Source organism: Maniola hyperantus, chromosome 13 (genome assembly GCF_902806685.2).
Source record: "Maniola hyperantus chromosome 13, iAphHyp1.2, whole genome shotgun sequence".
Taxonomy (NCBI): domain Eukaryota; kingdom Metazoa; phylum Arthropoda; class Insecta; order Lepidoptera; family Nymphalidae; genus Maniola; species Maniola hyperantus.
The window spans coordinates 9,480,566-9,506,838 of NC_048548.1; the positions used below are offsets into that span (position 1 = coordinate 9,480,566).

The window sequence follows — 26,273 nt, forward strand, 5'->3', positions numbered from 1 at the left end:
CGACTACGGAAAAATAGAAAATATATAAATTGTGACTTGACTAGGTATAAATAAAATAAAGTAAAATAGTTAGAAACAAGATAGGTGCTTAGAGCTATCATCGCCTTAAGTAAAAATAAGTCCTTTGATGTGCTAGATATGCCTGTTTATTTAGTTCTATTGACGTTTTCTGGCAGTTTCACATTAATAACGTTATAATTCAATGCAAATGTCGTGCGTATTTTTTAATTCTTGATCGACGGCATCCCCATTTGTTTTATTTGTTTATCAAATTATTAGTATGTTTTGTTTTTGTAGTTGACAACGCACGACCACGGCATTTGAATTAAATTATAACGTTATTAATGTAAAACTGCCAGAAAACTTCAATAGACCTAAATAAGCAGGCAAACAGGCTTTTGCGCCACATACATTTAAGTCGTATCTTGATATGCGATCACCTTAAAAATATACTTTTTGATTTATTCTTTAACCTGTTAACATATTTTGCTGTATGCCGTCTAATAAAATTACATCGAAATCCGTAAATTCCGGAGGCAACCGCAAATTATAGCGGACCGCAATAAAATTCGTTTGGACTGTTTCATTATAAACCGCAGACGATGAGGCCTCGATGTTTTCGCAACTTATTATCCATTTGCGAGAAAATAATATCTCGACGTCATTTAATATTGTCCAATTTGTATGGAATGCAAGCGAAAATTGTTGGCTCCTAGCTTTGCGAACGATAAAATTAATTTTGCCTTATGCCTTTAGTTGAGTAGGTATTCGCCATTTTTAATTTTGACAGGACGAAAATCTTTAGGACGTGACAAGTTCAAAGTTGAGATGCTTCTTTAGTTTGATTTTCATAAAGGTGGATTTTATTTCAACTACTTAGTGGTACAAAATTACAAAGATCTTCAACGTATGGTTTGGCATACTTTTTATTCATCAATGTTTTCCGCCACGCATAAATTTAGTGCTTTAAAAACAAGAAGTGCCAAAAAAAACTAGTCTAGGATTAGCTTCGACTCGTTTTAATATCCCTGAATCTATGATCTTGCATAAAAACATCAGTAAGTTGTTATCAAAATGTAAAAATAACGTACGGTCTTTCTAATCTCACGATAATAAGCTCATTAGCGTAAATTCGAAATTCTCTAAGATTTAATTGGTAAAATATTCATGAATGATACATAAAACGTTTACTAACCTAACCACAACATAACGTTATATTATATAAAACATAGATTCCAGATGCTAATCTAGGTTTTACAAGCAGCTAATATATGCGTAGGTCCTAACTCGATCAAGGTACAGCTATAGGCGTTTTACTTTGCATTTCGATCGGTGTATTGCATTGTAAATACCACTGTATAGTCACTTGTTAACGAAGTCGGTTAACGGATGGCTTCCGACTATTTCTAGATGGAAGATAAGTGATCGTACAAGTAGATAAATATAAATCTATTGCTAATAAAGTTTCTCCATTTGGTTTATTAACAGAACTGATCACACTTGATAACTGTTATTATCTAGACAGAATTATATATTATGTTGTGCGCGCTTTAAATGATTTTAATTTGATAATATCAATAACTTTAATAGCTTTAGGTCAATTCAATACTTTCTTAGTGCGGTTTCTACGTTGTAAAGAACATCTAAATGCAAATGTTCAAGTTTCTTGAGCTACGGTTTGAACTGTAGGTACGCTGATATAATATCAGTCAATCAGTTTCTCCATTTATAGGTATGATAGACAATGCCTGCGATTTTGTCGATGTGGATTAAGGTTTTTAAATATCCCGTGGAAACTCTTTGATTTGCCGGGACCAAAAGTAGCCTATGTCCTTGCTAACTCTGTACCGAATTTCGTGAAAAGTTAAATGGGTGGGCCGTTAAAAGCTAGCAGACAGACAGACAGAACACTTTCGCATTTGTAATATGAGTGTGAATGAAGAAATGACTGTACAAGAACATGACTGTATAACACCAAGTAGTTATGGTAATATCGTGATTTAGGCTACGTGTAAAATTTCTACACATTTGTATGGATTTGGAGTTAATGAAAAAATATTAAAAACTAGCTTTTAAACTACACAAATTTCAAACCCCTATTTCACCCTCTTAGCGGTTTCATTTTCAAAAGTCATTTCTTAGCGGATGTCTACGTCATAATAGCTATCTGCATGCCAAATTTCAGCTTGATCCGTCCAGCAGTTTGAGCTGTGCGTTGATAGATCAGTCATTCAGTCACTTTCCTTTTATATATTTAACTAGCTTATACTCGCGACTTCGTCCGCGTACACATACAAATCCTCTGAAACTACACATTTTTACGGAAGACACAGATATTTGTTTCTAGAACATGTCTACTTAAATTCTCATAGGTAAGTAATACAAAAGAGGTCACGATCGGGCGGATTCGGACCACAGCGCGCACGAACTATCGAGAATGCTCCGGGGTGGAAAATCTGGAAGAGTATAATGGCGTAATAACCACGAAACCCTCTACTAAAGATTTGTCTCTCAAAATCTTGAAATTGGTGTCACTGCTGACCTCTCGACACCCGAATCGCTCTACACCGATTGTGGTTCCAAGGTCTTTTTTGGTAACATCGTCGGCGATAGGGGACAGGGCACTGTCTGGCATATTTTCTGCGAGGTTATTGTAATAGCGGGCTTCCGTTATCTTACCCCCATAACCCAGATATTTAGTCCACACCGCATTATCCAATAGCCCAATTAAGTAACTAAGTAGGTATTTTCGTGATCATTCCTTCTCAGGGATTATCGTACGGTTAACTTCGGTAGTGAAGAATAATATCGGACTGATTATGTAATTAGTTAATAGGCACCTAATCGTTGCAGCTATAGGCACTGAGGACAAACCTCTGTGGTTTTTTCAGTGTTTCTTGTTTAAGCTTTTGATTTGTATGTATTTTGATTGGATAATAAATAAATTAAATAAAAAATGTATCCGTTTCACAGTATAGATTAATTTGTCATGTCAAGTCAAGTCATGAAGTCTCTAACCGTAGCTTTAGATTAGCTTGCCGTAAAATTACCTACACACAAAAATGACCCGTGTCATGATCTTATTAAGAGATCAAAAATAAATCGCAAAAGGTGAAATCTAGCTCTCTAAATTTACAGAGAGTAAGTTCACCAAAGGGCTGCAGATACAAAATCTCAGGAATATCATAAATTATTTAAGTTAGCATAAATGTTCAATAAACCATTATGACATCATGAAGCGAGATTATACAGCTTGGTAAACCACATCGTGACGCGATTAGCATTGAGAAACACTTGGTTTTGCAAATACTCACGATTTCAAACGTGTAGACTGGGTAACCAATCGATTAGGAGTTATCCCTGACAATTTATGCGGGTATTCAGTAGGTACCTGTGCCAAATAAAAGTAGAAGAGGATGCGGTATTTATAAGGTGTTATTTTTTGGAACATAACCTTTTCAAAATAATTTATACTTTATATTCATTTAAAAATCAATGAAAATTTAAAGCAATCATAGTACTGACTCATCTTATGAAATTGCATCCCCTTCTAATATTGTAAATCAACAATTTTAAAATAATTAGGCGCTTAGAAATACTATCTTTTTCCTGGTACTGGTAAGATAGTATTTCTATCTTAGGATAGCGCGGGAGACGTGCGGTTCTGCGGGGCAACCCCCCGCCTCATACCCCGATTGCCATGGCGACCTGTCGCGTACTATAGTTATACAATTCGTCAAACTTCACTGACCTTGTGTCCAAATTACATTACAAACATGAACAGAGACGAACGGCTGTCAAATTGAACAATTGGTTTTCATGCATAAGTTATTAAGTTGTTTACTTCAGCTAAGACGTCGACCTTGTTATGTGATATCGGCATTTGTTGACGATATTGGCATTCAAGACTCTAGTGTTGCTCAGATACAAGGATTTCCGGCGATGGGGATAATATTACAGGATGATTCTATAAATAATAATCTTCTGAAAGGTCTGACAATGTTTTTGTTTTACTCTTTCCATGCTTAATATTATAAATGCCAAAGTCTCTGTCTTTTTTAAAATCGATAGAGCACATAGTTGTCCCGGAAAATCAAAGAGTTCCCTCAGAATTTCAAATAACCTGAATCCACGCGGATGAAGTCGCGAGCATTATCTAGTACGATATAATTGAGTATCTAGAGAAATCTAATTGAAATAATTTTATTAAGTGATTGTAAATTTTATCATCCCATACTTTGTAACTATCAATCAGGTAACTATATCAGTTATTGCTTTGTATGTTGACGATTTATGTACAAGTAATAGATTATCTTAGATTAAAGATACTGTAATTGTAAATTGTAATTATTGTTGCTTAAGGAAAGCGATATGAGATTGCTAAAGTACCTACTACCTAGAAAAAGTTATGAATACAAATAGGTATCTTATACAAAAGATCTTGCTACAAAAAAATAAGTCCAAACATTTTATTGACGACTCAACATTAGGTATGTGGCATTTCAAGGTTCTGAAGTCCGGAATAATCCTTTTTATTCGTTTCATTTTCAATACGTTCATAAATTCCAATATGTTTAAACAATCGATACCGAGAACCGAACTCAATAATATTAATGCTCGGTCATTTTTCACAAAGGTTTAAATAATAAATCTTGGTAACTTAAAGATATATCAAATCATTAAATCTGAATTCAAAGTTTTAAGCGTATTCAAAAGTCCTGGGACTGGAAGTTTCTTTAAAAATTAAACTTTTCAAAGTGCGGAATCGAAGCTAGAAGTGGTTGGCGTTGGCAGCGCTCATTTGAATTACGTTTTACTCCGCCTTTTGTAGTCAACTTCATTTAGGAAAATTAAAGGGAAAATTCTTTTATTTTTCCCTTTTGGAAGCAGCTTGAGAGATGTATTGTTGAATCGGTAACAAATTGTACGGCCGTGATTACGTTAAGAACTCCAACATTGAACATTGGATAAAGGTAGGTAGGTAGTAGATTGGAATTTAACTGTGAGCTACCTGCTTGATCGCAAAAACTGCTAAAGAGATTAATTGGTGCAGTCGTTAGAAGGGGGATTTGTTCATTAATTTTTTATAAAACAAACGGCCCTCCTTTCGACAGTACTGCTTTCTCTTAAAAGTTTTAGTATAGCCAGACAGTCTGAACCTACCTACCTAAGTAAAATTAATGAATCTTCATTGTCAGTAGCTTGAGTGCGTTTTGTTTAAAACGGTATTTTTTAGATTAATACATTATTAACAAAACATGAAAAGTACCGTTCAAGACTAAAAACAGGTATTTTAGGTCTCTATGTCTCGTCCTCTATCTATGATAAAATTCATCAACTCACGTTCGGATAAAATCAACCTGACAATACAAACTTTCTCAAAGTATTAAATAAGCAATCGATATAACGAAACATAAATACCTACATGTAATTTCCTTGAGTTTTCCTAAAATATTACGAATTTTTATTTGTAACAAATGTTTTTATCGGTGCGGACATAAGAACTTGTTTAAAGTTTTGAGACATAATAATATCTCGTCTTTCACGAGTTTATTGCAGTTGGAAAGTTTGCTTGCAGTCTTGTAAATAACGTCATGTCGCCGTGTCGTGTCGAGAGGCAACAAGTGCTCGGCAAATATCCTCTCTATAATATCCTCTATAGAAGTCAGCTCTAAGTATATTTACTTTATGAAATATTCCAAACGCAGTATCAAAATTTTCATACCGGTTAGAAAATTTATTCCATTACAAAATGGTCTTGTTCAAAGTAAACGTTAATATGCTTTGGGAAGCGATTTTCCGTGTTTATCTACATCTAACTGCTTACGTAACTTAGTTTACTCGCACATAAGTAAACAGCAGATGCCCGCGACTTCGTCCGCGTAAATTTTCTGGTTTCTCATGAGATCTGAAATTTTCCCGCTGCAAAAGGCCTCACTTACCTACTCACTCAGTCTCACCTTAAGACACGGAACCCAGAATACCTAAATGCCAATTTTCATATTTCTAACTTCAAAAACATAGGATTTTCATATAACCCTTCCACCCCCATTTTACTCCCTTAGGGGGGAATTTAGTAAGATCCTTTCTTATCTGATACCTACCCCCTAGAAAGAACCTACCTTCCAAATTTCAAGTAAAAATAACAATAGTTAAAACTTTTCCATAAATACTCCCCCCTATTTTACTACCCTTAAGGGGGGAATTTCCCAAATTGACTTATACAGATTTTTATTGTTTAAAGCTAATAACCTAAATGTCGATTTTCACGTCTCTAACTCCAAAAACATAGGACTTTCATACAACCTTTGACCCCCCCTTTCACACCCTTAGGGGGGGGGGGAGTTTTTCAAAACGTTTCTTAGCTGACACCAACGTCCTAGAAAGAACCTACCTTCCAAATTTCAAGTTTTGTAGGCTTTATAGTTTCTGAGATTTCGTGATTAGTCAGTCAGTCAGTCAGTGAGTGAGTGGTATTTCTCTTTTATATATTTAGATGTACCGACTTATAATCCTGCACTTTGCAAGTTATTTTACCAGCAAATAAGTTCTGTGAATTAATTTTATAAATATGGCAAACGTAATTAATTGCGGTTCGTTGATTTATGTAAATTTGATTTCGATAATTCGATAACAAACATTGTATTAGATGTAAAATAATGATATTATCATTGTATTTACACATAGCCATGGGCACTTGGCGAGTATTTGCCCAAATAATTTTGTCACATACCACAGAGGCATCTATTGATTATGAAATTATTGTTTAACGATGTGTTGTTTTATTTATTCTGCAAAATATAGCCTACTTCATCTTTTTTGTCTTGATCGTATTTTATTCTGTCACTGAAGTAGGTACAATATACCTACCACTAACGACCAAAATCTCAAATCCGTTGACAAGTTACTAGCATCCTCACAAAACGTTGGTATTCGTCAAAAATTGAATGTTAATTTTGAATTATTTACATCTATTAGTCAATACTTGTTGTATGTTCTGTACATAGCTTATCAACAGATTACAGATTAATTATAATTTCAACCGTTAGGTAATATCACGTAGGATGTGCAAGTAGGTAGGTAGTTAGTTAGTTACCTAATAAAAAGAGTGGGCGAAGAATAGAAGACTAGTTCAAATACTTAACTCAATTGTACAAGAGAGGTATAAAACTGAACGAAGCAGCATCATTTCATATTGGACACGTCTGTTTGAAGAGGCAATTTTTGATGTTCGTTACCTATACCAGTTCGTTTTGATTTTTACTATTTTGAGGCTGCATGGATGTGTAGGTAGTAGGTTCCTACTTTAAGAGCCCAATACAAGCAAGACCAGTCACTTTTTATTTTATTTACGGATTTAACTTTTAACTAAGTATCATCGTGAAGCCATTGCTTGTCCAGAGTCTCTTCTCAGAATAAGAAGGGTTTAGGTCGTAGTCCGCCACGCTGACCAAATGTGGATCAGCAGACCTTTGAGAACATTATGGAGAACTCTCAGGCATGCAGGTTTACTCAAGATGTTTCCCTAACATAACTTCGAAAAGTTAGATAAGGACCAAAAGCGCGACTTCTTAATTATATTAGGTAAGTACAGGTATAACGCGTTAAATATAACTCCTCACGCGTCATTTTAATTTTTATGTCGAATTTGATGTCAAAAGTAGGATTTTAGTCTTTATTTTAAAGGTGAACCGTACTTTTGACATTACAGTTGACCCATAAAGTTAAAATGGTGCGTGAGGAGTCATGTTGTACGAACTATTTCACTAATTTGTAATAATTTTCATCGTATCATATTGAGCAAAAAGTCTCACATGGATACCATCATATGAATCTTCAACTCATACAAAAACTTTGGACGTGTGCGTAAGACATTAGGAAGCGACGAGGTTGGAAGGGGTCCCGTCACGAAGCCTACCCGAGGCAATTTGGTACCAAATGTCGTTTCCTACGTGCCCCACAAATAAAGAGGATGGAATAAAGCCGCCTGTATTACTTTAGAAGCTGTTAGTTCACAATGCGCCGTATCTTATATTATTGTATATGCAAAAGGAAAACGAATTTGTTATTTAGATCTTCTTTTCCTTGTTGAGACTGTCTTTGCTTTTCATTCGAGGGAATTAATGAAAACTTATCCCTTAAGGGGTTTACCCCTTCACGTGTTGAATTGAGAATAATTTTTTTCACAATAGTTTCGGTTCGACGTCGGAACGTAAAATTCTATGACTACCTACGCACGACGCAGCGTGGGATCTGGAAATTAACATGAGAATAGCTTGAGGTGCGACATCACAGTTATCCGTGCGCGATATCGTTCTTCCGATAGGACGACACACCGCAAATATTATAGAAATTAAATTGTGGAGCAAATATTATTAACTCTCCAGGTTTAACTTAATTTTTCTGTGCATGTGGGTGGTCATTTCCGGAAACACTGCACCTATTTGAAAAAATCTTTTACCATTTGAAAGTTACATTAGTACGTATTACTTATTCATAAAATACAATATATTTTTTACTATTGTGTAAAATTGCAGCACCTTTGGCGCCTACACTATATGCAATATGAAAATGAATTTGTTATTTTGATCCGATTTTTCTTGTTGAAGCCGTCTTTGCTTTTCATTCTGGCATGAGAAAATTGAGTGGTAGTGTTTTGAAGGCTCAACTTTTAACAAGGATTGTAGTAGATTGCATTGTACGAAACTTGTTACATAAGTTGAGTTGTTGGCAAACTTATTCCGGGAGGATATTGATGTACACGGGATATAAGTTAAACTAAACTCAGGGCTCTTAAGAAGTTTGTGTACATGAATACTATCGTACTTGCTTTGATTTTGAAACTCTACCTGAAATGTGCATTAAGTTTGCATGTATTTAAGGCGATATGGGTTCACAAAGGCGAAATGTATGGAAAAGTCTGGGAAAATTTGTTGCACGCTTTTTTATAAATATTTATATTTAAAATTCTATGTGCTCTGTTACCATAAAATAATACCGCTATCCCTTAGTGTATTAAACGAATTTTCCTATTGTGTCCTAATGTGTTCTTGCATGCTTGAGAATTATGCGAAACTTCTTCGACGATTGTATGAAAATCTTCAAAAAATATACCTACACAATCGATGTACACAAGTAGTTCTAATACCGTACGCTGAGCATATAAGGCCAATGTGTACTTACTCTATATACAGGTGTAACCAGAACGCTAGCAAAAACGAAGACAGCTGATAGTACTGATGATTACTGATATTATTATGATACCACAAAAAAAACGCGAAAAAAAAACCTATTTTTTTGTAAAAGTTCACGATGTATTGCAATTAAAACATCTGACTCACGCCAGAGGTCAACGTAAGTTGCGGAAGTAGGCCACTCGGAGTCAATGCCGCATTGTATGTGGGGCATTGACCCGAGTTTTGCACTAAAACTACAAAATGGGACAAATGATTATTGGTATTGGATTGTGTTTAGGTACCTAGTATAACAATAACGCTAAGTTTTTGCTAGCGTTCTGGTTATATCCTGTATAGCCACTATAAAATCTATTAGCAATAAATAAAAGTGCCTCTGATATCTCAGTAGAAATTCTTTCATCACGTTTCGATATCAATATATCCGGCCTATATCGCTGCCTACTTAATTTTTATAAGTGCGCATCTATTTCCCTTCGCAATACATTTTTGTATACGAAACATCCCCTAAGATTTATGCCATGCACCAGCCTACATACGACATAGGGTATCGGTATTTTAAAATGTACGCCTGATTCCCTGAAATATTGCCTTTTGCCCGCCCCGACGAAGTAGCGATACTTTACTGTCACTGTCGAGAATTTGGTCTAGAAAAACGGTAAATATGAAAAATTGCTGCCACAGTGAAGGGCATTTAAAGTTTCCGCAGTAGTCTACACGAGGGAAATGAGTCTGAAAGCTTTCTGCTTTAAATTACTTAATTTGAGTTGAAGAGTTGAAAAATTGGTTTGATCATAAAGCTACTCGTAACTAGTACCACTAAAGTAAAGGTCTCTATCAAGGATAGATTAGATTATGACAATGTTGCATTGCATTTAAAAATATAACAACGTCCAAACAAGAGGAATAACGTCATACCATCGTCAGACTTTATATGTAATAGAATTAACGTCAGCACAAGTACGATGGGCTGACATTCGCAGTCACGACATCGTAAAAGACATTAGCACGTAGTTGCCCAGCCCCGGCTCCCAGCCTCCGATATTGGGATAAAAGGGAAAATGCATTGGCTTTTTGTAATGCCCTCATAACTTGCGGATTAGGGGTTTGGAATTGGCGTCAGTTTGGGTACTCCGATATAAAGTCTATACAGCTGCTTCCTATCTTTCTGATCTCTGTTATAAAAATCTCATAATTTTACGGTTGTATCATACATATGAATAAAAGACGCTCCTTGAACTTTAATTTATAGGAACGGATCAGTCTTTTGGGACTCAAGCTAATGATTTTGCTTATTTCGTGGTTTAACGACATATTTAGATATAGATAACGGGTACGTACCACGATTAATTTGATGTTTTTATTTGTCGATATTTCAACCCTATTGCACGGGTGGTGGTCACAACGGGACTGCGGTGCTGCGAGAGATGAAGTTCGAGCTGACAAGGACAACGCTTTCATCTATTTTGGAAGAGTTATTCTTAGTCAGCCTTGCTTTTTGTCCTAAGTCCTAACTATACTTAGATACGACAAAAAGATTACATAAAATTTAAGAGAAACTTGGTAAAAATATGAAAATACCTCCTTCGTTTAAACTAGCACAACTAAGTGTAAATCTCTAGATATTTACATTTTTTCTCGTCCTCAAATCATACCGTAACAGGGAAAATATCAAATTAAATCATCAAGTTAATGAATGTACATCCATTTTAAGTAGGTAAATAGGTTTTCCGAAGAAGTGCATTTGAGAAATATTAAGCTGTGAAACACACTAAACGCGCGACGATAACTGCACGACAAGATGTCACACCGAACACGCGTATACACGTGTACGATTTGTAGGTAATACAAGGAAATGCATGAAACATGTTACATTGCAGCACTGTGGCGACGATGCTCGACTGCAGCTGGACTGCGACTCCTACGCTTGGTGAAGTTCGCAATGTGAACGTCTTCACACAGTTTCTTGTTAAACAAAATTCTAAAAGCCATATTAGATAAGCCTCCGTCGCGCGTTATGTGTTACAAGCTTTACTACGGAATGTCGCTGGTGGCATGTTTGCCACACCTCTGTAACGAGGTTGCAGCATCCTTGAAAGGCCACATTCCTACGCCTCTATTTACGGTCTAAGCCCTCATTTTCTTTTGCGATTGCAAATTAATGTTCGTACAACAAAAAAGTTGTCTAGCGTACTTAGGCACCTATGTATGACCTCATTTTCCTTGTAGACCGGATCCTATGTTTAGCAATGACTAAAGCTTAGGTAGGTAGGTATGTTTTAAGTTTTAACATAAGTGGGTATTTAGCAAGGTTTAATAGCCTTAACAATGTGTCTTGTTGTCACTAACTACTTACTTAGATATTTAGGCCAGAATCCCTCCAGCGTTGATGTCTGTCGTGTCACAGTCTCACATACTATTTATACAGCCACGGAATCAACATTGCCAGCTTCAAACAAAGTTTATTAGTTCTCAGGTAGGTACGTGCGGACGATATTATATTAGCATACACCTAGCAGGAGTTCAGGTCTTATTAATACTATTTAAGAATCGCTAATTCATGAATACACAAGACCAAAAATAATATTTACGTCCGATTATTACACTTCATAGTAGCATATCCACTGTTTACATTTTCACTCGACATTACAATTCTTTGACGGATCATCATTCATCGTAGTGAAAACTTTCCCTTGCGAAAGCTAGATGTGTAACTGATGTTTCTTATAACCTAGGTACTTAGTTTTAGGTTCACTATATACTTATGGTGTGTTCTTTTTGTTGCAGAATATCTTGGACAAGTTCAACCCTGGCGCGCGACAGATGATAACGGCCGGTAAAGCATATTTAAAGGCTTTACATGGTAAGTACCCTACTTTTTGGTCTAAATTAAACACTTGAGATGACCGAACCATTTTAGTTTGATAAGGATTAGTATTATAATAGTAAAAACACCTTCGAAAGTAAAACTTTGTTTTAGACCACATTTCAAAATCATGAAAATGGCTCTTGTGCCGTACCGTACTGTAAAAGATAGATATATGCTATCGCGGACTTTTTTTGGAGTTTAAGAGGAACAATTCCACCGAACATTATTTCGTGTAACTTTAACTATTCACGCAGCACACGCCACGGAAACTCACAGATGAGACGATTTTATTCACATTATTACAATTTTCGTAGGGAACTCTATTTTTTTTTTTCAAAATAAAATATAGCCTATGTCACTCAGGAATAATGTAGCTTTCCACTGGTGAAAGAATTTTCAAAATCGGTTCAGTAGTTCTACAGATTACTCCCTACAAACAAACTTACAAACATTACCTCTTTATAATATTAGTATAGATATAGATAAGGAAGTGAAGGTCGTTACATGTTACATCGTCAAATTAATTCAATATGATGCGTTACTAAATAGGAGACAATTAATTTATATGCCGTAAGCCAAATGGGTGCATCTATATGCAAAACCTTAGTTGTGCTTGTTTGGCTTCGGAACTAGGGCGTAGTTGGTGCCAAATTGTCTCTGTTGGCTTATCTAGCGTATTATAGTCGACGCTAGAAGCAATAAACTTGGCCATTGTGCTGCGATGTATTGCTCTTGATACTTGCTTTTACGGCAGTCAAGATTTCTTTCGAGTGTTGACGGTTTTTCGCGCTGAGACGTTAAACGCTTTAATGTTTTACGGCTATTGATCTCCATATAAGCATTTAAACTCCATATTCATCCTTTAAAGACAGCTAGCTATCAAACTTCTCCATATATTCTAATATTACAAATGCGATAGTGTGTCTGTCTGTCTGATATACTCGTATTTCCACGGTGCAATCGCTGAACCGATGTAGGTTAATTTTGGCGCAGAAATACCTTACATCCTGGAGATTGATATACCTATAGGAATAATAGGATAGGTATCCGAAAAAAAGGGTACCTTCAATCCTCAGTCAAGTGCGATTCCGGCAATGCGCACTCGCCAACATCATAATAATTAAAAAGCTAAACGGATTGAACCTACCTATTTATGACTCCGTCTATAAAATATGGTATAGATGGTATCTCTATTCTCTAGTCTGTCTATCTCTGTCAGGAGGTCAAAGTTCTAACCACCACTTATCACCGACACGGACGATATATCAACCTGTATCAAAGTTGGACTACAGTAGTCACATTTTTCACCAGGTGCGGCAGCCGCCTCTCGCCTGTACGTCGATGCAGTGGGTAAACTCGGCCGACAGGCACAACAAGGGACTTGGGGAGGATGCGCCGATATTGGTAATGTTATTTAAATTTTGTGTTATATTTTTCTTCAATAGACAATACACGTAGTCCTGTATAGGAGGTGCTTGATAAAGGCCGAAAGCTTGTAAGGTCTTCTGCGTTATAGATAGTTCAATCCATGAAGACCCGCCCCACTATGTTTCGTGTGGGGAAACCACGGGTGCGTGGAGTAATCTTTACCTAATTTATCTTCTTGTGTGTGTGCCCACGTAACGTGCGTAACGACTTACGGTAGAACTTACATTCTAACAATCTTCAATTGGCACAAAGAGTGGGGCACGTCATCATGGATTGAACTATCTGTACCTACCTATGTGAATTTGTAAAAGATGCTCAATTGACCGCTACCTGACTTACCTACTACATAGGTAAATCTGTAGAACTACAAACTATAGACCTAGGTATTCCATGTCCTGTGTCTTCTAGGTTATTCCTGGAACAAATCACTTAACACCGCTAATGAAAACAAAACAAACAATAAACCTTTATACCAACTTATTCTTGATCAACTTTATCCGCTTAGTCACAAACACGCGAAGGAAACTTCTCTTAGTACCACATGAAAACTAATTAACCAAGTCATTCAAACAGATGTCTAAATAACTTGGTATTTTGATTACTCAATCTCGTACTTGAGATAGATAAGGGTGCTCGCAAACTTAAGCGCTTAGCGCAAATAGTTTATAGTTGTGTTATTAAGCTCGTAGTTATTAGCTTCAAGCATGGTAGATAGAATCTTTATTTCTTAAAACTGAGAGAATCTATTAAGTTCCAAAAATATGCAAAGTAATCCCGAATACACACTTGTAAAGGAAGTCGTAGTAATTAAATTTAAACCCAACGATACATTTCGTCAGGTGTTTGTAGAGTTTAGTGTACAAATACTATTTATTTTGGTGCGCGTGTCTGACTCGCACTTTGTCGGATTTTTAGTTTTCTTAAACTTTAGTCAGTTGAAACATGTTATAGTATAGTGAATTGTCTTGTTTGTGATATGCCTTATTTAAAGTCTCGTATGCTCAGTTGAGGGCTTTTGTGTAACACGTAAGATTGAATTATCGGGCCGTAATACCGTAAGTGCCTGTACCCGTAGTATAAGATTTTACGTCACACCAAACGTTGCTAGAATTCGAGAGTCGAAACACTTCTGCGTTATAGTAAACTGGATCTTGAGGGCCTTGTTTTAAAGCTCAAGTTTGTCTACACATCTGCAGCCAGCGCTCCAAGCGGAAACCTTGCGAAATTAAAATCAGTGGCATTGAATTTTTGACTTTAATTCAAGGCTCTTTAGGTCCATTTTACTTTGATATTATTGTGTTTCGATTCTCGAATTCTAGCAACGTTTGGTGAGACGTAAAATCTTATACCACGGGTACAGATCATACTCGTAGCTCAATTATAAGGGCCAACGAAATTATATGTTCAATTTGTAATACATAGTTAGGTTGTTAACTAACAATAACGTAACCTTGTTGAGATAGTTTTTGTTTTGCTTTCATAATTTTTAGGGTTCCGTACGCCTGAATGAAAAACAGAACTCTTATAGAATCACTCGTGTGTCTGTCTGTCTGTTTCGCCAATTTAGTCGGAATCTATTGGACCTATATTTTCATCGTACGGAATCTTCCCCACGCCAGTTCTACTTGCACTTGTCTGAATTTTTCCACTTTTCTCATTTTAGTAACATTTTTTTTTAACAGGTACCGCTCTTATGAAGGTGGTGGAGGTCTATCGAGAAATTCAGGATCAACAGATGAACATCGTAAGTTCAATTAGCATACATAAGAGATACCTATTACCTACTATACATTATACAATAGGTCATTGAGAGGAATATTATTATTGTGAAAACATAAAGCTCCATAAGTGAGGCATTGCCATGGATCGTGATTTTTTGTTTGTTTTGGCAAATTAATTTATTTTCAGTTAGAGTTTTTCTGTTTAATCCGATCCATTCTATCCATCTACATGCGTCGATCGCCGCTCTGAACATAGGCCTTTTCCAGGGCGCCACCAGAGACGGTCTCCTGCCTTTCAACATGGCTTGAGCAACAGGTGTTTGAGCACTTGTCTCCACCACATTATTGAAGTCATTGTACAACCCACAGATGAGTGAATAACATTCTCTAATCCGTGGTACAACCCTACTGTAAAATTCGGTTACAACAAGTCAGCTCTAGTTTTCCAGCTCCTCATTAATATAATATTATTAATAACAATGTGTTTATTAGACAAAATGTATATAAATAAACGGAATGATAACAAAACGCTAGACTAACACAGACATATTATAAATTATTTAGACTACTATTAAAGCTTCGACAAGGAAACCTATTAAAGGATATAGCCGTATTGGACAATAAAACACCTGCCATAATAATATAACTTCGTCCTTCAATTGTTACATAAGAAATAATAATACGCAAGTTGTTTTTCTATTGTAGCTGAAGGCGTTCTACGTGGATTTGCTCGTCCCCTTGGAGACTAATCTGGAGAAGGATACGAAAGTAGTGCAGGTTGGTTGTACTTATCTATGAGCTTTTTTATTTGTAACAATTGTGATACTTTTTATTTATCCACAAACCTTATTTATTTATGTAATTACAACATAAATTAGTACTATTAGTTAAAGATTTAACAAAATATTTAATACCCGTCGGCCGTCCACAATTCACATACTAAAATCATATATTACGTATATAAAAAATTACTCCTCACGCGTCATTTTAACTCTATAGGTCAGCTGTCATGTCAAAAGTACAGTTCACCTTTAAAATAAGGACTAAACTAAAATCGTAACTCAAATCGTACTTTTGAGATGACTTTGACACAAAAAGTTAAAATGACGCGTGAGGAGTTAAATTTTACGCGTTATACATGCATTTTTATTGTAAAAGTGATAGTGTAAAAGGCACAAGAGTTGTAAGAACTATACAAGGGTCAGAAAAGCTGGTGTTAATAATGCGTCAGAGACATATTCTAGGAGAATTTGGCTCTGACGAGACCTCTCCACATACCTACTCATTTTTACGCCACTCCCAATGCCGAGCGACTCAAACCATATCAAGACTGAAAAAAATCCTGTTGTTGATTTGTCGCGCTTAAACCTACGGATCACGTGGCCGTAAAGGACACTAAATAGTCCTTTTGTGTCATTTGAAAATACTCTGACAGCCGCACTCAGAGTCGCTAATCGTTACTAAAGATTGAGTTAAAACGAGACAGATTTATGTGAGAGATATAGCTCTGTCTCGTTTTAACTAAACTTGAGTATTTTCTTAAGTATTTTCTTAAGTAATTTCCAACAAAAATACCTTAACATCTGGCTAATAATTTTGCGCATTCATAGCAATATTTAAGATAGGTATCTAATAATTAAAACAAACCTAATTTAATATTGAAGGCTGTGTTGATAAAAGATAAAGGTAAATAATTCATTCAAATTGTAGTCACGCTCACAAGTACCTAATTGTTGTTTTGTACATTGTAATTTATCTCCATTGTTGTGCGTTTAAAGTTATGATTGACATTTATAATTATGTTAATAAGTAGAACGCAAATATTATGATTAAAATTTAACATGACTTGTAGAAGCTGGAATCAAACAAACAATCGAAATATTTATGTAAAATCTGGTGAATAGGTGTGTACTGTAATACTTACCTACCTACCAGATTTTCTCAGAAAAGTGAGAACACCTAAATAAATCAATTTGATTGTTTCTTTTCATCTGCTTATACTGGATATGCAAACCGCCGAGTTTCTTGCTGGTTCTTCTCGGTAGGAAAGGCATTCCGAACCAGTGGTAGATGCCTCTGACGATTCAAAAATACTTGTAAAAGTTTAATTGGATATTTTTTTTTAAATACATAATATAGAAATTGTAATTAAGTTTTTACATTTAGGCTGGCTGCGTATTGGCTAGGTACCTATCATGTCTAAGGTCACTACAGCCACCTATCGATAAATAATTAATATTGACCTAAGTACACGTAGATTACTTGTTTTCACGGAGCGACCGAACAGGTCATAAACTATATACGTTTCTGTTATTTAAGATTGCAACTGCCCTATTGAACAACTTTTTCTCTTCACTCGCTACTAACCTCAAGTGCGAATCCACCTTCCAACCAAAAAGCAACTTTTTTTCTCAGACAATAGAATCCAATATGCGACATCCTTAAAATAAAATATGTAACTGAGATATTTATTATTCAAAGGATTTTAAACTAACCTGTCTATTTCCAGTCTGAACAGAAAAGGTTTCTACAACAACACAAACTGCGTTCGGAAAGTTACAGCAAGGCCGCAGCTACCATTAAAAAGCAACGGAAGAAAAAGACCAATGTCACTAAAGTAGGTTCAGCTATGGATAAAGAGATGAAGGTATAACCACTTTACTACTAATAATTATAAAGTCAGTCTGCCATGTATCTGTTTAAAACGGTTAATCTCAAATATCAGTCAAAGAAGGACTTATAAAAACAGATACAATACAAACTTATTGGAAGTCAATTATTGAAGAAAATATTATATTTTGTACAGTATGTTGTACCTACCTAACTCAGCAGTTACGAAAGAAACCCTCTTTTTACAAGATATCCACATTGTACCTCCTACAAAATATTTTTTTAAACAATTTTTAGTTACACAACAAACAAAAGTATGTCTAAATTACATACAAGTTACAGCACAACAATTAATTACAAAAGCCAAGTTTGTAATTAATATTCTACAAGATTTCGGAGGTTGTTATGATAATATATTTCCAGTCTTCAAACAGATAGAACCCATAACTTCTGGATCAAGTAAACAACCCTTGAAGTGCTTCGCAACTCGTCATGGAGTCTCGAGAAAGCGAGATTAAAAATAAATTGATCTTTCCCCGTATCAGCTATCTCGAAGTTTTCTTCATTCGACTCTAAATCGATTCGATTGTTTTCTATTACAGAGCATGCAGATATTAGAAGAAGAGAAGACTAAATTGGACGCTTTCTGCGAGCAAAGCTTGAAGAATGTAAGTTAACTGTCTAATAACTTTAAACCATGTGCCGAAATGTTTGTGTGTGTGTGTGTATGTGAGCGTATTATAAGTTCTTGGTATACCTCCATGTCGCATACCGCTTATAAAGAGAATACGTCAACGCTAAAAATATTTTAATGTGTATGTAATAAAAAGATCTGCAAAAATATTCATCCTTCTTATAAAATACGGGCTTCACGCTTCTCTGGCGTTGTTATGGCATATCTTATTGTTTTTTTTATCACCGCAGTTTAAGTACTGTATACCTAAATTAATAATGAAAATCTTCGCTGAGGATTTAATAGTTCCATAAGACCATAATAAAAACTTCAGATTTTATATTTCGGTCTTGCATAAATTTTTAAATCATAAAACTAGTATTTTAGCTTGGTTATGATTAATATTAATCTAATCTTCCAGCTTGTCATTTTTTTACTGTTGTTATAGGCCATGACTCAAGAGCGTAGGCGATACGGCTTTGTCCTGGAGCGCCAGTGTTCCCTTGCGAAACATTGGCTGGCATACCACAGTGCTGGTGCCACGGCTTACAATACTGGCTTGGAAGAATGGCTTGAAGTATCAAGGACCAGGGAGTTCTTGCCGTCCAATGTTGAAGCAATGTTTGTGAGCAGGATGAGGGTGAGACCATTTTCGCTGTTTCCTAACTTAGATTGAAGCTACGCTATGCGTACTGGATATTGGGTGCCACTCGGGCACTGCGTTGCCTCTCCGGCAAAAAGTATGGCGTTACAACGCACCACTCCTCCCCGCCTCGTTTCTCTGGTCCCAAGTCCGTTGCGCGTGCCGTGCGGTGCCGCACGATGTCGTAACTCATCGTAGGTGGCATGGTACAGCAATTTATATGTAAAATGATGCAGCGGCACCGCTCAGCCACCGCACCACCAACGCAACGCATCGTGTGGCTTCGCTCTAACATGTTTTAAGCTCCTTCCATCTGTTCAATGCTGAACAGATGGAAGGATATTCATTTACCGCAAGATGTGACTTGCCAGAGAGGTGATCACGACCCTCAGTCATGAGGGTACGACTAGGATGAAAGTTTTAGTCTGATTAAGAGACCTAAAGAACTCCGATAGAAGTAACTAACTAGATCAGGGGAACTAGAACTAATGGGATAAATCCAGACCAATAGAAAGATAGAAATAGAACGCTGCACATTTGAACTTTAATTTAAAAAAAAGTTGAGATGAATTTGCTTCTTTATCTTTTTTGTTACTACCAGTTTTAAATCAATAATAATATTATGGATATAGGCTACAGCTCGGAATCCAGGTTTTACTCGGAATGTAAAACAATTTATTTTATTATTATCATTTAGTAAATGGTTCTTAAACGGTTTAATCTCTTTTTTTGCAGCAAGTGTCATTCTGGGCAGATGAAGACGTATACGCAAGTCCTCGCAACGGTGACGACGATGATCGTGCTTCAGTCGGATCCGCATTGCGCAAAACAAGATCCGTCGACGCCTCCTGCCTAGACGTCAGGTCTATCGCAGACCTTGGATCACCTTCACATGGTTTGTCTAGAGCCAAATCAGACCTGAATTTACAAGCTAGTCTCCATAGTGCAGAACAAGGTAAATTTTAGAAGCTTTTTCTTTCATTAGTTTAAAATAGTTCTCTAGCATCATTTAGTAAATACTTGCCGTAATTCATTCGTCTCTTTTCGTAATTTTCATTTACTTTTTCTGTTTTTAGTCATTCATTGTAGGTACTTACGAGTAATAATCACAAAAAATACGAGTTCTATAGCGTCGTTCTGTCTCCAACCAGAACTATATTATAAAACTCCAGATGAAGGAAAACTCTTACATTTGCATTTTAAAAAGCAAAGACAAATTCTAGGTACGCTTGAATATGCGATACACATGCACGTAGCGGTATTGACTACATAAATACCGGCGCGATGCAGCTTATGCATTTTTGGATAAATTGACAGTTTATACGAATATACGGCCCGTTACAGTTCTTGCAATTCACGAAGACGAGTGAACTTTACTTGTGGTTAGTCATTTACATGGGCATTGCATAAGTGTGGGTGCATGTCGGACCAATCAGTCGCGAGCAAACGCACATATTTAGTGTACCTTACTTATACCGATACTACTTAAACACAAGCATGAACCACTCATGAATTGCAAAAACTATACCCGTCTAAAGAATATGAGTGTTAAAGAGAAAATTATTGTTTACTTTTTCTCCTCAGATACAGACATCCGTACAAAAACCCGTCCATCATCAATCGCGCCACCAACATCCACCTCACGTGATCCTCCACTGGCACGAGCTCTCTACGCCTATTCGGCTGCCGGTGACAATCAGCTCAGCTTCCAACAAGGAGACATACTGGCCCTACTGGGGGACAGGACAAAGGGCTGGCAGTATGGAGAGAACCTACGGACACACAGTGCTGGCTGGTTCCCGTTGGCTTACACTGAACAGATCATTAACGAAGATACTGGGTTTGTAATCTTGTGATTCAATTATTTTCCTAGGCCACGAAAATTCTGCAGCGCCCGTGCATAAATATAAAAAAACTTGGTGACTGTGAATAATCTGTTCGAATCTTTTATACAATAGCAAATCTCAACCACATTTATGAGATGATTTCTATGTTAATTACAACCAAATTACCACAGCTAAATAATTTTTGATTGAAGCAAAAGTATCATGTTCATAGTAAAGTTTACCTCGGTAAGTGGCAAGAGGGGTAGGTAAAGGTGAAAATAGTCGAGTAACGTGTCCAGGTTGTCTCTGATTACTGATTAGGCTTCATCGATTAAACTTTAGTTGCATCCCTTACCGTACCTGCTCTTTAAAGATTGAACTCTGATCCCACGTACCAAAACATTGTTCTCAGAACTTATTTAACAAAGTCTTGTTGTAATATCTAGGTACCTGTTATGAATTGAAACATAAATATTCATGTAAAAATTTATTATACTTACAGTGGTAGTTCACCAGCGCGTTGGAGTATAGCGCAGACGCCGACTGAAACGCCGCCGCCAGCGCCTCTGGCGCATACGCAAATGTCCGCCACTGCGCATGTACATTCTCATCCACCTACACGCATGTTCGGGGATACTGTTACAGCTCACCACGTTACCAAGGTATGAAGAAAACGTATAAGTACCTACATTTAAATACAAAAAGCCTTTCATTTTGAGTTCGGCGCCTCTAAGATGACACTCAGTTACATTCAGTTAGTTAATATGGACCAAATTTAAACTTCAGAATCAGATCGTCTTCCTTAGTTATTACCTTATGAGTGATAAATAAAATCCATACTTACTGATATTATCAATGCTAAAGTGTGTCTATCTGTCTGTTTTTCACAGACCATCCGTTTAACCGATTTTGATGAAATTTGGTACAAAGATAGCTTGCATCTCAGGGACATCTAGGACATAGGCTAACTTTTATCCCGAAAAATTAAAGAGTTCCCACGGAATTTTTAAAAACCTAAATTCCCGCGATCGAGTAGCGGGCATCATCTAGGCATAAAGTGCAAAGAAAATGAGATTTATCACTTCGATAAGATCTATTAATTGTATTACTTGAAAGAAAGTGAAAAAATAAACTAGAAAATTGTACAACATAACTTCCGGTTTTGTGCGTTATTCTATAAAATATACCTACTAATTCAAATAAATTGATTATTTGAATTCTTGGTAATAAAAATAAATACGATATCTAATTATTATATTTTTCTTCCCAGGGTCGCTTAGCTAACAGTTCACCTGGTTTACCTCCAACTTTGCCGGCTCCATCACCAAGTGCACTGAGCACATCGGCGAGTGCTAACTTCCACCCAACTCCAATCGTTGCAGCCTCGGGGGCTATCAAGAATTCCACATCAGCTGCCAGTTTCACTACTCATGCCGTCATAGAAACTAGGACTTTCGGTCCGCAAACACTGCCAATGAGATCCCAGGTAATATTAACAGTGGTTACTTTTTGTTTGTCTTTATATTTGCAATTTTTTAGATAAGTTCGATAATTTTAAAATATTTTTTAGGTTGCCCAAAAAACAGGTCCTGCAAAGACAGTCGTTTCAGCCGTGGGTGCTGTTGGCAACGTCTCATTACACAGTTCGAATGACTCGGGATTTTCAAACGAGCCACCTCCGCAGCCCGATATTGACTATAGCGATGAAGAGGCACAACGACTCCGTGTTCCGATCAGGTACTTCACAACTCGTATTTTATGTGCTTGCTTTTAATTATTTGTTGCTTTTTCTTGTAGCAGTAGAGCTAGTTTTTATTTTATTTTAATTTGCTAATTGTTTTTGTAGTAAATCTGCCCATCAAAACCTGGAACACAAAACATATCTGTTAAAAACACAAAGCTTGAAACGTGGCCCCAGACCCAATAATACAAATAACGGATACCTTACCGATGATCAGCAGTTACTTCTGCGCAACATGTTAGACATGGATAAGGATTCTCAAAAAATTAAAAGAACTAAATCATTCTGGAAGTTTGGACGTACAACGTCCGAAGAAATTATGGAGGGGATGTCCCTTTGGCAGCATAGGGACATAGTAGATACTGTACCAGAATATAAGAAGAAACTATTTGTTAAATTAAAAAAGGATTTACGACCAGCCCCAGATGTACCAGAATCAATAAAACAAAATGGGCAAGAGAAGCCGCCTTCACCTGAAAACGTTCCGACACGACCGCAAGAAACAATTGACAGAAAAAACATCAAAGTCAATAATGGAATGCGACAGGCTAGGAGCTTAGGCTCCATTCAGCATGAAGAACGTGTTGAGAAAGAGAAAAGAGGGAATATGAACTACCATCACAATCCAATGATGAATAAAAAGAGCTTTTCAGAGAAGTCTATTGCGGAAGAAAAGCAGGATGAATTTGTGCAACGTAATGAATCTCGACACTCTGATTTAACAAATAGCAGTACTATTAAAACTAATTTTGAGAACAGTTTCTACAATGATGAAAATGGCGATGGATTTGTGATGAAAACTGTAAAACGACGAGAAATCTTGCAAAGATATGATAATGAAAGCAATTCCGATAACAATTCTGTGGCTTCCAGTACAGACCCGTATGATTGTATCATTGTTGATGACCACATGACTCCTAAAAAGCAACAAGAACTAGATCGCCGTCGCCAAGTTCAAAATATAGATAATGACGTAAAGAATAATAAAGAGAATGCATACATGCCTGAATTTGAAGAAATCGAAGTTACACCCATTAAACCACATGTTAGGGCGACTATGTCAACCGAAAAGACGAAAAAATCTTCTCATGAAAGGTCGCCTCCTAAAGTTATGGAATTCAAAACATTTAAGGATACATCAAAGGAAATTAAATCATTTTCCGCATCATCTGAGACACTCAAATATAAGGATGACCAACCAACTGATCGTTATGGTATTCCTATAGAACGAAACAATAATGATATTAGAAATGAAGATGCTTATAATGAACACGATGACGGTACTTTAAAGTACAAAAAACGTACAAGTGAAGAAAAAACACGAAAGCATAACTTTGAAAATGGAAACAATAAAGAATATCCTCAAGCTGAAATCAGAAATCAGAAGAAAGAAAGACGATCTTTCGAAACAAACGAACCAAGAATCGATTATTCACTAGACAGACGACATTCGAGAAAAGATTTTACAGACACAAAGAACCGTGAAAACAAAACTAAAAACAGGATAAACAGGAGTTATGATGATAGTACACTACCATACAATGGTAGAAGGGAAGAAAGATACTACGAGTCAAACATATCATACTTTAGTGATCAAGAGAGGCGATCCTCCTCGCGATATGATTATGAAACAGATTCTAAAAAAGCTGAAAAATCAAAGATTAAACAAGAAGAGGCAAGACTGGAGGCGAGGCGATTTATGGACCAACGAAATGATGCACCTTACAGCGAATCTGATGATCAGAAATTCAATGAAGCATTAAAACAACAAAGACCGCAGCTATTACCCCGCACTAAACTATTGAAAAGGACTGTAGATGGAAACGAACTACCTGAAGAAGGTCACACATTTGGGCCTTGGTATGATTTATGGGGTCGGGAAACGGCCATGTACAAGTAGATTCAGGTTTGATTTAAAGTAGAGGTCTTGTCTATTCTAGTGGTTCTAGTTCTAGTTATGTATTCACAATAATTATACCAGTTTTTATACGTTTATTAACTTTCTTCTGCTAGGATAAGTTTACTTCTAACATGCACTTTCATAATTTTGTATCTGAACTCTAATTTGCACTGATTTTTTATTATTTCATTTTAGAGAATAATAAGTTTGTTTTAGTTATATTCATTGTAGAGGTGTAATGTTATTTCTATTTTTGTAAATTTTGTTGTTGTTAATGTTAATCGTATCGTAAATTATATTTAGCTCATCAATATAAAGCTAGGTCAGTGAAAGCTAGGTTTTTTTTTATAAAAATGAATTTATCTACTACTATACACGATATTTTTTACCTTATTTGCAGTTAATAATTGTCATAAATAAATATTAAAATTCTGCAATCTAATCAAGCTAATCTATAGTTTTAAAAATAAAACCCTGTTGTTAATAGCGTTTTCCATCTACCTAGTTAAAATATACCTGTCAAGTGTCAACTTAAATAATTTTACTTCTTAAGATCTTACCGCCGTACTCAGTGTCGCTTAATCATTACTTAAGATTGAGTTAAACGAGACAGAGCTATATCTCTCACATAAATCTGTCTCGTTTTAACTCAATCTTAAGTAACGATTAGTGACTCTGAGTACTGCGGTTAGAGTGGGAGCACACGTGCGGTCAAATGACGAGCGGCTAAATAGCCGTATTGATTCGTTTGTATAACGTAGAATCTATTTTTCTTTAGCCGACTTCAAAGATAAACATTTAGCTTTTCACAGAAACGCTAAGCACGGGAACTAACAATGAAACCGTGATAGAAGTCAGAAATTCCGAGGACACGAACGAAGCGATTTGCTTCCTCGTTTTTATGGAAAGCCCTTTCGGCTTCTGTTTTCCCTTCTAATTATTTATTTAATACAATTTAATTTAAACCAAGATTTTTTTAATTCATTATAGGCAAACGTTTGATCGCAATTACACCTGATGGAAAGTGATGATGTGGCCTAAGATGGAATGCGTTTAACTAGAAGATGCCTATCGTCTATAGTCTGTGAATAGTCAATAGACATCTAGGTTAGCACACTCCGACTTAACCGGCATCATCTCTTGCCAGCACGTTTGATTGCAGCCAAGCGCTAAACTTTTGACCTTTTAAGTAACTTAATAATTCGGATAAGTACACACTTAGTATGTATATGAGTCCTGAGTGCACTCAAGCCCACGAGAACTTAAGACGTGTGATAAATCGAGGCGGCTATTTTCCCGCCGCTCATTTGACTATCCGTACGCTGCTACTCTAGAATTCATTATTAAAATGATATTAAAAAGTTATATTATTTTGGTCAATTAAATTATATATTTTTTATAATAAAATGTCAAAACTTTACATAAACTCCTTTTGACCCAGGCCGCAGCAATTCGCAACGGTGAAACTAAGGAAAGCATTGACAAATGATCGATCATCGCCCGCTATCGAGTAATTGATTGATATATATATACATATTTTATTATTACTATTATTTTGTTAAATATATTATATAAATATATATATTATAAACAACGTGTATTTTGTACAGTTAAATATTATTGATAGTTTAAGAAAGAATATATCACAATTTTTATAATAATTGACGA

General features: G+C 36.1%; 1 protein-coding gene across 7 annotated transcripts in view; it reads left to right on the forward strand.

The window, feature by feature from the left end:
- Positions 1 to 26,273, forward strand: part of IRSp53 (Insulin receptor substrate 53 kDa) — a 240,874-nt gene extending 214,601 nt beyond the window's left edge. For 5 of the 7 annotated variants that reach the window (XM_069502519.1, XM_069502520.1, XM_034974966.2 and 2 more), the window contains 13 exons: positions 11,982 to 12,057; positions 13,375 to 13,467; positions 15,174 to 15,235; positions 15,918 to 15,989; positions 17,722 to 17,859; positions 18,425 to 18,490; positions 18,944 to 19,135; positions 19,874 to 20,093; positions 20,723 to 20,978; positions 21,467 to 21,626; positions 22,235 to 22,450; positions 22,535 to 22,701; positions 22,811 to 26,273. In XM_069502519.1, the coding sequence (XP_069358620.1) occupies positions 11,982 to 12,057; positions 13,375 to 13,467; positions 15,174 to 15,235; positions 15,918 to 15,989; positions 17,722 to 17,859; positions 18,425 to 18,490; positions 18,944 to 19,135; positions 19,874 to 20,093; positions 20,723 to 20,978; positions 21,467 to 21,626; positions 22,235 to 22,450; positions 22,535 to 22,701; positions 22,811 to 24,605 (3,513 nt within the window). In that variant the 3' untranslated portion in view covers positions 24,606 to 26,273. The remainder of the gene's footprint in view (positions 1 to 11,981; positions 12,058 to 13,374; positions 13,468 to 15,173; positions 15,236 to 15,917; positions 15,990 to 17,721; positions 17,860 to 18,424; positions 18,491 to 18,943; positions 19,136 to 19,873; positions 20,094 to 20,722; positions 20,979 to 21,466; positions 21,627 to 22,234; positions 22,451 to 22,534; positions 22,702 to 22,810) is intronic. The other 2 variants (XM_069502521.1, XM_069502522.1) reach the window with 2 other exon arrangements.